This window comes from Calidris pugnax, unplaced genomic scaffold (assembly GCF_001431845.1).
Source record: "Calidris pugnax isolate Ruff unplaced genomic scaffold, ASM143184v1 scaffold44, whole genome shotgun sequence".
NCBI lineage: Eukaryota > Metazoa > Chordata > Aves > Charadriiformes > Scolopacidae > Calidris > Calidris pugnax.
The window spans coordinates 1,169,674-1,183,855 of record NW_015094506.1 but is presented as its reverse complement, the minus strand read 5'-3'; the positions used below and the strand labels follow the sequence as shown (position 1 = coordinate 1,183,855).

Here is a 14,182-nt window from a genome sequence, read left to right as displayed (position 1 = left end):
GCATAGCCCCTAAATGAAATTAGAGTGATAGATTTAACCTGGGACACCCAAAATAGTTTGGGACATGATTACTAGAGAGGCCACTCCCTGTGTGATACCACTGAAGATGCCAGCAATTGGCTCTCTTCAAGCTCACAGCTCTTTCCTTTAAAAGACGTGGCTGCAGAGGGTTTTCTCTGCAGCATCCTCAGCCCTGTGGTCTGGTACAGCAAGGGTCTTCTCTTCGGCTCCAGAGGAGAGGTACGGTAACAAATGCATTGTAATTACTCTTTGCTGTAGAATGGCTTTGCTGGGAAGGGATAGATGTAGCTAAATCTGGTTAAATTTTGAGATTTTTAAGTTATGAGAACTATGCTTATGTCAAAAACACATTTCCTTCTAGTAGTTTGCTTTTGTTCCGCATGTGAAGCGTGTTTCTTTCGCCTCTCAATTTCCATCAGTTAAACCTGAAAAGAAAATATTAGATGTACTTAAAGGCAAAAGTGTTCTGTGGAATTACTTGACACTGTCTGTTACACAAAAATTAAGTGAATGTTATCTCATAATTTTGCAGTTTGTTTAAATTGTGGTCATGACATAATATTTTAGAGGTTTGAGATACTACTACCTCTGATGATGAAATGGCTAGTGAAAGAGGCAGCAACATCAAAATAAGTTTTCAGGTATTAGGGGAGAGGCAGTTGTCTGCTTATAGATGGTTTCATCCCAGCTCTGCAACAGCTCTGTGGTAACTAAAGAATTTTTTTACATAAACTTAATTGTAGAAAAGACACTCTCATGTATGTTCAGCTGTCCATAACACAGTGTAGGAGTAGGGAATAAGGAAAATCAACATAATGTGACCTGTTTGCTATTCTTGCTGTGAACCTCAGACACAGAGGGCTGTTCCCAGCTCTGGGGAACAAAAAAAAAAACAAAACTGGTACCTGATTTTGTCCAGTCTGGTTTTAAAATTATCCATCAGGGTAGCTTCTCCCACTCTCCTTGGGACACCCTGTTGGCAGCAACAGCTTCTGACTTTCACGCTTCATGCAGCCTGTGGTTCATACAGCATAGCTCCATCTCAATATAAACCCCGTCACAGAAGCCCCTGGGATGGGACTTTGCTTGACTCATTCACTACCCCTATGGTAAATCCTGTAGAGCCACCAAGGACTGCTGTGTGACGTGCATGAGAAAGTAGGGAGAGCCAAGTGATCATTCACTGCATAGCGGGTCAGTGGTGCCACCATACCTTTTCTTTATTGTGGGTTTCTGCGTGGGTTTGGGGGCTGTTTTTGTGGGGAATGTGGAGGGGAACATGCATGTTGTTGGTTTTTTTATGCTGTGAAGGAGAGTTGCAGGTCTCACTCACAGTATTACAGAAAAGCTGCCATTAGCAGAACTTATTGTCAGAAAGTAAATTGTCTCTGGTTATTGCCAAGTTATTTATTGGCATCATCCAGAAGATGAGTGTCTTTCAGAAGGCATATGTGTCTTTAAGAGTAGGTTCTCTATGTGAAGAATGACCAGGAGGTGCAGGGCTCCACCATTAATTGAATGATGACTCCACAACCATACAGTAACTGGTCACCATTGGCACATAATAAATTCAGCTTACCTACTTTAACCAACCTCAGCAATTTTTGTTGCGCCCAAACAAAGGAAAAAAGACATTAGCAATAATATGTAAATTATTAGTAAAGGCACTTATGTTGCCTTGATTAATTTGTTCTTATAAAATACTTTGAACACTGAAATCCCTATCTGTGAATGGAGAACCAGGCTATCATTCTCCACTGGCAAAAAATGTGATTTAATGAGAATGAAAAAAGCAAAAATAAACATGCATTTGACCATAAAGTTTGCAAGGAAAGAACTTAATGCATTTATCAACACGCAGACTAGGGGATATGAAAGTGTTGTCAGCTGGCACAAAATTATTTTCTTTTGTTGACTGTTGGGAGGGAACATAAAGGACTTCTCATAGTTGTGGCTAAGAACTTAATAAGTGGTTTCTAAAGTGGGGGTGTCTATGTCTATAACTGAATGAGCGGATCAGGTTTTCCAAAGTGCTAAGACCCAGTAAGGTCAGTTGAATCACCAGGATGCACTGAGAGTTCCATACATTTTGGGAAAAATAAGGTATTTATTTCACTAACTAGAGGGGAGAAAAAAAAAATAATTACAGCCTAAAAATTCAATGCTGCTTTCCTTTCGACAGGGTTTGTCCAGAAGGAGGTATCCCAAGTGCTTTCTCCACTCCCTATGACAGTGAATAGGCTGCCTTTTCTACCCTGAGGAACTCTATTTCTTTAACAGTCTGTGCAGAAGAGTTCCTCTCTTCTGCAGTTGCTGGGCTTTCCACTTTATCCATTCTGGAGGGAAATCTGGTGACAGAACAGCTCCCTCCAGGAGGGAGAAGGAAGTACATCCACCATGTGACATAGCACGGACTTCATTTATTATTATAAATATTTATTAACAGGTCCTGTAAAAAAGAGGGAAGATGGTGAAGATCTGCTGTTCTCTCCTCCTCTTAAGTTTGCTCAGTGGGCAACTCAGCGCCAACCCTGGACTCAAAGTGAGGATCACTCAGAAGGGGTTGGAATATGGTATGTATGATGTTTCCAGGAGCTGGTGTTGGTATTGCATTGAATCCTGGTATGACAGACGTCTTGGGAAGTAAGGGCAGTGGAAGGAAATGACCTGATCACAGGGTCTAAAGAAAAGTTAAGTTTAAGAGTATAATATAGCAGATAGATTAAGCTGCTTGACAGCATTGTACACCATAACAAGGTTCATTTGATTTCAGATACTGAATTTGCAAGTTTAACTCTTGCCATGAGTAGGAATGAGATCTGAAATAGGACTGCTGGGTCTCAAATGAGACACCCTCTTCCTTCTGACTCTGTGTCCGTCCCACCTCCTAAGCCAGAAGCATATAAATAAACTCCCAAGCAGTATCAAAGGCAACTGAACTGATCCCTGTTTTCCTGTAGCCAAGGAGGTTGGGCTGGAAATCCTGAAGCAGAATATGGAGAAGGAGCGTTTCCCTGATTTGAGTGGCTATGAGAAATATGGGCTTGGTAATGCCAAATACAATATCTCAAAGTAAGTATTCTCTCTAAGGGCAATTTGTATTTTAAATTTGAATCTTGTTTTGTGTTCACCTGACTCATGAAGTATAAACTTCTCCTTTTCTTTTTCTTCCCCTTATCTCTTTCATGCTCTAGCATACACGTCACTGCTGTTGAATTCCCCAGTGCTTCCATATCCCTCATACCTGGGACTGGGATAAAACTGGTGATTGGAAATGCTTCTCTAACAGTCAATATGAACTGGAACATAAGGACCTGGATGTTGTATGTACAGCCTCATGTGTCTTGGGATTTTTCTTGATGGAGAATATAAAGACAAAAATATAAAGTTTAGTTTTTCTTGTGACCCCTTCATGGCAAAGGTGGTGTCTAACGGCTAGTAACCCAGGAGTACAGACTGGCCTTTCTCAACATGTCTGGTGGTGGGAGACAGCCCCTGCCCATTCAGCCATGAGCACTGATAAAGAGCCCATGGCTGAGAAGCTCCTCTGTGAATAGTAAAGGGTTGATGCTGTAGCTGAACACTGCCATTGTCCAGCCTGCCAGCTAATGACACATTTAGAAAAACTGTAGTGTGGTGGATGACAGTTCAGCATAATAAACCCTCCCACTGCAGCTACACTGTTAGAAAACCTGTACTATGCCTCCAAGAGATATAGAGCAGAAGCTGAAGGAAAATGGACAAGCAGAAGGCAGTATCCTTAGAGCAGTCTCTGCACCTTCCTAGTCCCAGGCTGTTTCAGAGGAAAGAAATCCCTCCTCTTCCCCACATGACCTATATTGCTAAACTGACTGAATTACAGCAGTCTCAGGTCTGTACTTCTGGGCTTCTGCTGTCAGGGACAGGGGGGCTGGCTGCTGGCAAGGGGAGGGGACCCGGCTGCAAGGGGAGCTGAGGGCGATGGCAGGGCAGGAGGGGCAGTGCCCTCACTGGCGAGTGAGTACCCAAGACAGGCAAGCAGAGCAGGTGAGTGACAGTGACCAGGAACAGCCACCAGTCCAGATTGCTTTGCCTCAGACCTGCTTCTTCACTATGGACTCGCCTGATATATTCCAGTTTCCTCTGCAGGTCTGGTAACTGGAACAAAATACTTTACAGTAGTCAATTACCTACTTTCCTAAATCCATCACTTTGCAAAACTCCTAGCTGGAAGTCTGTGCAGAATACTTGATTCTTTGCAGACATATTAGAATCTGTTTTCATTATGAGCAATGAAATAAAAACGATTCAGATAAATAGCTTCATCTTCAGTGAATGAAAAAGCGTCCATTTAAGAATTGAGTCTTGAGCATTCATTAAAAATAGTTTTCTCAGTTAATTCTTTATTTTTACTTTATGCAGCAAAGACAGCGGAAGAAGCACCGTGTATATTTCAAAGGTGTTTGTTACTGCAATCTTTTCAACACCCCTGGATAATGCAGGCCATACATCAATATCACTTACCAGCTGCCGGACAACTTCTGGTGATATTGACATCAAGTTGAATGGGAAAAGTGGGTAAGTGGAAGAGATCTGTATACACTCTGGGAGAAGATAACTGTCATTGAATGGCACAAAGACAACTTCACAAAACAGGGCAGCTATTCTGGCATCTACGGGCACCACAAATGAGAATCAGTGTCCTAGACTAGTGTAAAAACAGCCAAATTTGACCATTGTTTTTGTATTTGTGCACACGGTCCCTTGAGTAGAGGATAAATCAGCAGTTCTGGTCAGATCAAACAACTCTTTGTGCTTCTTAAGCCCTCACTTCTTTCCAAATACTGCTCTAATCTTCAAGTCTAGGTAGAAGCTACACGCTGGTACTATGCTTTAAGTAGCCCTAGTCACAGTGCTATGTAAACTGAACAGAACCAGGCTGCTGTCTGTTGTGCCTGTGGTTACGACCCTGTGCAATATTATTTCATTGTTCTCATGTGCTCCTCTCACTCTCTGAATGCAACTCTTGTCGTCTGGTTTTAGGTTTGGTTTTATGTTTGTTTGCTTGTTTTCGGAACACAACTTCCACTTGTTTTGGAAGTTCCTAGTGCAGAGACTATTTATTTATTCTGTGTTTATACATACGTGATGGTGGTAACATGAAGACTTCCTTATACATAAAGATGAATCTACCCAGACTACTTGCTGAGATGCCTATCTCAATAAAGATGAATCTACCCAGACTACTTGCTGAGATGCCTAGTGGTGCAATTATCTCCTTTTAAATGGTGGCTCTCTGATAGTTCTGACATTTCAGAAACTCCCTTGTGTGCTAGAATATCACACTCAGAGGCCGTTATATTTATTTTCTCTGGAGATATCTTATTTCCTGTTACTGACTGTAGTATTTCACCCACAAATTGCTTTCTTCCTTTCCTCTAGTTTCCTGCGTAACTTCTTTATCAAGTATCTGAAGAAACCCATTCACAGGAGCTTGGTCACTAACGTAAGTCTTTCAAATTGTGTAGGGGAGGGGTTTAAGGAATATGACTTTCACATGTCAGTGCTGTGAACTTGGCAAAGGAAGAATTAGAAAAACAGTATAGTCCTGGTCTGATCAGCACAGTCACCATTTTGTCAGCCAGAAATGCTTCCAGATAATTAGAAAAACAGTATAGTCCTGGTCTGATCAGCACAGTCACCATTTTGTCAGCCAGAAATGCTTGCAGATAAAGTGCCAACTTCATGGCCAAGATTTTGCCTAGTCCACAGCTAGGTTCAAGCAAGGCAGCAGTAGGGCTAGAAAATGTAGTTATTTTCTCATGTAGAATAAGTCTCTGCCTACAGGCATCTTGGGATTTGGGCAATTTTTATACTCAGCAGACAAATCATAGAGAAGTTGTAGTACATCACCTGATAGTATGACATACTTAAACTTCATCATATCAAAGAGGTGTGTAGTTCTAATGACAACCTTCCCAGGGCCTCTGAGAGGAGATGGAGATTGAGATGGCTGTGATTCAGCCCACAGATCTCTCACATGGATCTCTCCTGTGAGACCAAAGTGAGATCTGTCTCCTCCTTGTGCAATTTAAGGCTGTGGTTTTGTCACCCCCATCAGGCTGCCTTTGGCAACTTCTCACTTTGTTGCCTAAAGCAGCTCTGACATAGGACATGCTTACCAACTGGACCAAGTTGGAACCTTGGGGAACCAGTTAGTTGAAGAAAAACTAATTTAGGTGTTTTGACAAACAAATTCTGCAATGTGTGTCACATAGGCAGACATATTTGCTAGCACCAAGGTGAGAGGTACTTACAGGTCCATGCTAATCAAGACATAACTTGAATGTGCTTTTATACAGTCATGTCCCAACATCAGATCTGGGATCCACTTGCTAGATGAAGACCTCCGATCACTGAATGGTGAGTCACTAGTGATATCTCTTCCTTCTGTCTTCTCCCTCCTGTTCAGTGAAATTCTGCAACTTCCTTAACAGCAGCTGGTCAGCAAAGCCTCCAGGAATAGTATCAGACCCTCTGATCCACCTGCTCCCTTGCTTACAGAACCATGGTTAAATAGAGAGTTGTACCTGGACAAGAAAATTATATTTCTGAGAAGAAAAGGACTTTGGAGCTATTTTCAACTTGCAAATGTGGCAGTGTGCACTTCTGTTGTCAGAAATGCCACTAAAGACACAAATGCCTCTAAAGGCCACAGCACTGACGCTAAGGCAATTTTCCCTTCCCTCTCATGCTCTGAGCCCTCCTGCACAAATAGCACTTTACAAGCTGAAGCCTGCTCTCCTAGCCTGCCTGGAAATTTAACTTTTACTTGCCTATTTATCAGACTTGCCAAAGGCAAAATGAAAAAGCTCCTTTGTATAAAAGCTTCTCATTTTAATGATTTTGGGTTAGATGTGTGGGCATTAAAGACACCAAAAGTGTTGGGCAGATACTGTGTGCACAAGTATGCAAGCAGATCAGGCACCCACCATTCTGGGAAAATATTTGCAAGTTAGAGGCACTCTGGATGCTCTCAGAACTGCTTGACAAGAAATCCCAATGCCTCCTTATGCCCTGAAGCACTGGTATGGCCACTTCCTTTTTTTAAGTTAGACCAAACTTCCACTATGAGAAAACATTAGACAAAGTAAAGAAGGTGATTTAAAGAAGATTCCAATAGAAACATCAAGCTTTATATCAGAATGCATGGTAAGGAGGTCCCTGGTTGTGTTTTCCCTACTCTTTGGGACAACTTGTGTTCCTTCAGGAACTAACTTAGAATTTTATGTATACATAAAATTCTTTCTGTGCTTTTTGTAATATTGGGTATTTTGCCTTATCTGCCACCCTTTACAGTCCCAATGCCGATTGATGATTTGGCCGAAGTAGACTATTCCTTAAATAGTTTGCCAGCAGTATTCCGACAGTTCATTGACCTGGACTTAAAGGTAATTGCCTGTAGTTCAATTTGCCAAGACTGGTGTGGGGTTTTTTTTGCCAAGACTGGTGTGGTCATATTTTGATTACAATTTATTTTTTTTTTCTCTGCCAATACCTTTCAGGGGATAGTCCATCCAGCTGGAAATTTTACTGGCTCTCCCTGTGTGGCAACTCCCTTTGCTATCCCAGACCAAAGTGACTCCATGCTCCACCTTGCCTTCTCTGAGCATTTCTTTCAGAGCTCCTCATTTGCTTACTACACTGCAGGGGCCTTCAACCTCACCATTGCAGAGGAGGTGAGTAGGACACAGAGGAATGGGGTCAGAGTTGCTCAGGTCATCCAAGATGGGCCTTTGACCCACCAGTAGTCAGTATGTGGCCATATAAAGCTGCTAATTGGCCTGCAAAGTCCTGAGACAGTAGATCATAAATAGCAGGGTATATTATGCTCTTTTATTTATACTCTATAAAGGTGCCTCAGGCCACAGCTGGAGTGCCAAGTTCCACTGAGCAAGGTACTAAACACTGCAAATTTGCTACAAAAACAGAAGGGTTTTGTAAACCTGAGGCATAGACTTTTCTGATGCAGACAAAGGATCTACTCTGGGGAATTTAGCAGCCTCAGTGGCTGTTTTCTGAGGAGTCTTCACGGACTGATAGTACTACAGGGGCCATGGAAGAAAAGCATATGTCAAAGCACAGTAGCTGTGGATTGGAAGCTAGCAGACTTGGCTAGCCTGTCTCCAGGAGGTTCAGTAAGTCCCAAAATCTATTAATTGCAGCCCAAACTACAGTGATATTAAGCATTTGCTTTCCCAGGAAGTATTTTGGTATATATTATTGGCAATCAGCTTTAAGTATACTTAGTCCCTTAAGAATATTTCTGAGAACAAAAGATACAGAATCAAAAAATCATTAAAATGATAGTAATAATGAATTTTATCAAAGCCAACCATGAAGGTCAAATCTGGTAAACTCCTTTTATCTCTTTTTGTTTTTTCCTCCAGACTTGCAGCTATTTTAATATAAGCACAGAGATATTTGGCAGTATCATCCCTGAGGTAAGTATCATTACTTCTACAAACTCTTAGGAAACCACCCAGTGTGGGTGTCAGACTGTGGGTGTGAGCTTGGTGAACCTACTCACCTTTCAGACAGTGGCCAGGCTGAGGCTCCTCTGAGGACAATCCAAGACAGGAACCTGTCTCATGAGATGGTTAATCTCAAAGTGAATGACTCCTGAGCTCTATTATTACGTGACTTAAACATGACATTCATGTTCTATTCCTTTACTGTGTTCACAAGCTAGTATTTAATTTCTCTTAAAGTGATATAGAAGAAATCGTATTCCTAGAGTGGAAAGAACTTTCCACTGCATTCCTGATGTGGCCAAGACTGTTTATCACCACAGAAAACTTCTACCTCCTGCTTGCTTGAAAGAGTCTCATGTTAACGGCTGTCCTTAACCTCCTCTTAAAGAACTACTTCAAAATGCTTTGAGAAAATGCAGTATTCTGATCTGTTCTACAAGAAAAACATTTTTCTGTCTCTTTTTTTTTTGTTGTTGTTGTCTTGGAACCTTACAGGTAGCCAAATATTCAGTTACACCCTACCCAGTGATGTTGAAGCTAATGGCTACTGAAATACCTGTCATCAGCTTAGAGCAGGATTCCTTCACAGTAGAGATTCAGGGCTCCATGGAGGTGTTTGCTGTTCTGCCAGACTCAACCACCCAGTTGTTGTTCACAATGAATGTAGTAAGTACAATAAACAACGTGACACTTAACTCAGGGTTAAATACGTTTGTTCCTTCCTTCTATTAAAACTGTACAAAAAAATAAAAAAAAATAATACCAGGTTTCTAGTACTTAACCATGCAAATTCCCCTTAGTCACAGGTGGTGCTTATGTGGCCCCACTTAACCTATAGGATATTTCTATGGCAAAGACCCTTTTCCTATAGATGGACAAAAGTCCAAACATATAGCAGCTCGGATTAACCAAAGTTTTGTTCCCTGGAATGACAGTTTTGCAGGTATATGTCATGTGTCTTAGGAAGTTGTTCATTTAACTGAAAATGTCCATGATTAGTGAAATCTCATTACCCACATTTCAACTCCTGCGAGTGCCATTCAGACAAGCAGACTGTTACTGTGTGCAGCCTTGCACGGGCCATGGGCTTAGGGAGAAAGCTGCATCTACATGAAACAGCTTCCCTAAGTAACTGGGAAGATGGTATTTTATGTATTTGTGACTAATTCAGAGCAAGGCTCCTGCGTTTTTATATCTGGTAACCCGTGGTTTCTTTCTTCTGCAGGCAGCCAACACCAGCATTGCTCTGAATATATTTGACCAGAAATTGGTGGGCTCACTATGTTTAAACAGGTAATTCACTCTGGGATGGAAAGGGTTTTCCAGCTGTTTGGAAGCATTAGCAATCCCAGCATTAGCAGTTTAGGCACATGATCAGATAACCATAATTTAATGAATGTGTTTCCCTGGTGAGTTCATTGGCATTAGATTCTCTGATTCTCTATGAGGCTGTACAAATACAAGCTTAGAGGAGTCAGGAAGCTTCTCTGGGACAACCACCACAGTCCCCAGGGGACTGTCCACCAGCTGTGGATTGCTGGAGGGCAGGAGTCTCATTGGAATTCTCTGCTGCACCTGACATCTACTCTCCCCTCTGAGCCAGCTAAATGAAGTGTGCAGGGCAATTACGATGACTGTGAATCATATGAGAACTCCCCTCATCACTTTCCAGCTGGCAAGATGCAACTACTTTCTAGCCCACCTGTGACACTAAAAAAGTGCAAAAGAGTCCGGGACACAGTAAAAAATCTGGACCCCTACAGTTCCTCTACGCCGATATTCTTATAGCAGAGATTCTTCGCCTAAGGCACTGCAACTCCCACTGGTCAGAAAGCTGATTTGGAAAGAAAAATCCAGTGTGCTGAGAGTTGGGATGCTGGTTCTGTGGAAACTCAGAAATCATGTTTTGAATACATTTGGATACTTGAATATGTACTAAATAAGTACTTGAACTTGGAAACAAAAACATTAGCAACACAGCCACCAGCAGCAGTACCATACCATGAACAGAATTTTTCTTCCCACCCCTGTAAGGCTCACATCAAAGCATCATGCAGATGTACCAAAATCCTTGCAAAATATCTGAGAGCCTGCAAGTCCCTGATGCTTAGCCCTGATAAAGTCAATTGTCAGTAGGATTTCCAAAATACAGCACAGAGGGAGAAGCGCACTCACACTGCTGGCTACAGGCCTTCTAGCTTACTCTTTTGCAATGCTCTAAGCAAGCCACATCTTTCTCTCTACAAGGCAGTATGCATTGTGTAAAATATAATGCTTCCAAAGTCTCTTTACAGATATTTCTTGAGGCCTGGAGCCCTACAGCAGTGACTGCACGTGACTAGAATAGAATCACAGAATTATACGGGGTTGGAAGGGGCCTCTGGAGATCATCTAGCCCACCCCCCCTGCCAACGCAGGTCCCCCCAGAGCAGGTTGCACAGGAACATGTCCTGGCGGGTTTTGAATGTCTCCAGAGACAGAGACTCCACCACCTCTCTGGGCAGCCTGTCCCAGGGCTCTGCCACCCTCAAAGTGAAAAAGTGCCTCCTCGTGCTTAGATGGAACTTCTTATGTTCAAGTTCTTATGCCCATTTCTTCCTGTCCTGTCACTGGGCACCACTGAAAAAAGACTGGTCCCATCCTCTTGACACCCACCCCTTAATTATTTATAGGTGTTGATCAGATCCCCCTTCAGCCTTCTCTTCTCCAGACTAAAAAGACCCACGTTTATTCTTTCTAGTGACTCATCTTGTTTCATTTCTTTCCCTCAGGCTCCAGTTCTCCCTAGCACACTCCAACGTTGGCTTTTTTGAGGTAAGTGGTTACTTTAAGCACATAGGAAATGCAAACCAGGAATATCAGTGTTATCAAGGCTAAAGAGTAAGCTGCTAAATTTTATTTGTATTTCTAAATCATTTGGCTTTGTTCCTGGATGGCTCTTTTCCTGTCTTCTGGCAGCCACCTCTTTGCCGCGGACTTAAAAGTATGTTATTTGGGGCAAGTTAGTGCTCTGAAAATGAAATATTGTGTAGATTCCCTGAGTGGTGTATTACATTTTGTCAGCAGCAGAGAGATCTCTCAAATCGTAGTGGTGAAACACCCAGCGCTCAAGGGAAGCGTGGCCGCACCAGAGGGAGCAGCGCTGCCTGAGCAATCACACACACAGCTGAGGCAGAGACAGGCCGTGTGGTGTGCTGGTGCTCATCACAGATGCTCAGAATTACAGCAGGGATTTGGAGCCAAACCACTAGTCTCAGATGCCTGAAACAGCGCAGTTGTGGCCTTGCAGGGGAAAACCCTGCCTCCACAGAGAGTCATTTAATTCTGAGTACAATCAATCAGTTCTGAGGAGCTGAGGAGAAAGGATTAAGACTGTTCTGGTGATAAATTACCTCAGAAATAAAGGAAACAGACTGCTTTAAATGAAAATGTTGTCCAAGGGAGATGAAAGCCATTTGCATTTTGCATCTCACTTCCTTTACATTGCTCCAAAGACTTAGGCTCCAAAGGTCATTTTAGGTTACGATTCTTTTGGGCCAAATGAGAGCTGAAAATTGAACAGGAGGCTACTAATTCCATCCAGGATTAGGGCACCACAGTTCTACCACTATCAGGAAGTGATGGCTAACTCAGTTTTCTTGTCTGTGGCAGATCTCACTTCTGGAGAACATCCTGTCTTACATTTTACAGACTGAAGTCATTCCATCAGCTAATGGTAAGGCTGTATTTCTAAGCAAAAAGCTTCCAGCAGAGTGGGTGATGCTATGAACCTCTGCTGAGTTTCTGCTTAAGTTTCCAGCTCCCATTAAGTGGAAAATGACCATCAGCCAGTAAGCAGTGGAAGGGGGAGATGGATTTGTGAGGGTACGAGTATCGCCTCTCATTAGCACTGTTCTGCAAAAAGGACTTGGAAACTCATAATTCACCTGCCCTCGCCTCACTCGAGGTGGCCCTGATGCATCCGGGAGATGCACACCTGCCTGAGGCCACTGTGTATGAATTGTATTCCTCTCTATTAGACCAGCACAGGCCTTTTAGCTCTCATAAACTTTATTTAAGGCCCTGGAGGGAGACGTAGATTTGTGCCAGCCCTCTGCACCGGGATGAACTTCACCTTCCTTAATGAATGGAGACAAATGAGGGTGGATTCTAATCATGCTAGAGCTGTATTAACAATAACCTGGGTCACTAGGGACAAATCACCGAGTACATAATGTGTTGAACATGAAATGCCTTGGTTTGGCTGCAACACGACACCAAGAGAAAAGCATCTGTAATTCTTTTTCCTCATTGGTAAATGAGCATCATATCTACCTGCTGAGGTTAATTGTTGCAATTGACCTAGAAATCTCTGGACAAACAGTTTTTGAAGGGCAGGTATTTATTATCTTTCCAGTGCATGCCAAAATCATTGTGTTTTGTCTCTTTTTTTTTTATTTTTTTTTTATTTTTTTTTAAGCTAAACTGTCAAAAGGATTCCCTCTTCCCAATCTGGCCAATGTTACCTTGACGAGACCTCACATTACACTTGTACAGGTAAGACTTTGACACTCCCATAAAAAGGTTATTCGCTCTGGGTTTAAACTGAGATCTGTAATTAGTGGTAAAATCCTATTAGAAACAAATTTATCTTTCTTTGAGAGGAAAAGCTAGAACTGCATTGAACACCTAACCACGAAGTGATCAAATGCACAGCTTGCTCAGCCTTTCAAGTTGCTATTGAGTGTGAAAACAGGTTTTCCTTTAACAATTCATTCAAGTTTGGCCAATCAAATCAAATCAGAGTTACCACTATCCATACACTCTTGCTGAATTAAACAGGAATAGTTGAAATATGAGAGTGAGGTGAATTCAGTTTTGTGCACCTAGCATGATTGCATTTTGTTAACAACTGATGATAATGGCTGAGGCCATTAGTGAGCTAAAGTAGTCAGTGAGCTCTCGGAAAATATTCTTTGCCCTCTGGTTGTTCTCCAAATCACACCGTGTTCTGTGCCTCTCACAACACGCTCTAGCCCTTAGTTTGAACACACAGAATTTTGCTACGGAATCAATCAGTACAAAGGCAGGGCTGACAAGTGAACTCCCAGAAAATGGGTAAGCCACTTAGATTTCTCCACTTATTTTCTCAGTGATTTTCAGCCCTGCAGAGACAGTCTCGAATCCTTGTTTGTAATTAAGCACCAAGCACAACTCAGGAAAGAAACACAAAGGGTGTTTTTTTTTTTAATCTTTCTTTGCATTCCACATACCAGGCAGCAGCCAGCTATGCAGTCCCTGCAAAATATAATTGCTTGGAAACTGCTTTCAGTGGCACTAGTTGCCAACGACTTTATAGGCTAATTATGAATGAAGAGCCCATTCCCTCACCTCACTTTCTCTAATCTCTCATCAGGAAACAGGAATGAGAGGGGACACAGGAGAATTGCTATACCCTATTTATATTCTCCACTTCCAGTCCCAGTCCATTGGCTATTCTTCCTATTTTGATAGATAAACATATTAGATTGTGATGGGCTGCTCTCTGCAGGTTCCTTGCTCTGTGTGCTCTGACAATGGGGAAAGCCCTAAGGGTAAATTTAGATTAGATGGCTAATTCTTAAATGGCTTAAATTAGGTAAAAATAACCCCACCTTGTGATGATTGCC

The 14,182-nt window shown here is 42.2% G+C and overlaps 1 protein-coding gene across 1 annotated transcript; it reads left to right on the top strand.

The window, feature by feature from the left end:
• The first annotated feature begins 2,488 nt into the window (after nucleotides 1-2,488).
• On the top strand, nucleotides 2,489-13,082 carry BPIFC (BPI fold containing family C). The gene is made up of 14 exons (XM_014963546.1): nucleotides 2,489-2,594; nucleotides 2,982-3,093; nucleotides 3,216-3,344; nucleotides 4,423-4,578; nucleotides 5,443-5,506; nucleotides 6,363-6,423; nucleotides 7,360-7,451; nucleotides 7,566-7,739; nucleotides 8,451-8,504; nucleotides 9,030-9,200; nucleotides 9,760-9,827; nucleotides 11,306-11,348; nucleotides 12,186-12,249; nucleotides 12,994-13,082. Exons 1-14 carry the CDS (start codon nucleotides 2,489-2,491, stop codon nucleotides 13,080-13,082), a joined length of 1,383 nt encoding a protein of 460 aa, XP_014819032.1.
• The last annotated feature ends 1,100 nt before the right edge of the window (nucleotides 13,083-14,182 follow it).

What these genes read in the sequence shown, in the direction of transcription:
- BPIFC (XM_014963546.1), top strand. Translation starts at nt 2,489, where the DNA reads ATGGTGAAGATCTGCTGTTCTCTCCTCCTCTTAAGTTTGCTCAGTGGG. An exon ending in AAGTTGAATGGGAAAAGTGG is followed by an intron (nt 4,579 to 5,442) that starts GTAAGTGGAAGA and finishes CCTTTCCTCTAG; the next exon opens with TTTCCTGCGTAACTTCTTTA. An exon ending in TGTTGTTCACAATGAATGTA is followed by an intron (nt 9,201 to 9,759) that starts GTAAGTACAATA and finishes TTTCTTCTGCAG; the next exon opens with GCAGCCAACACCAGCATTGC.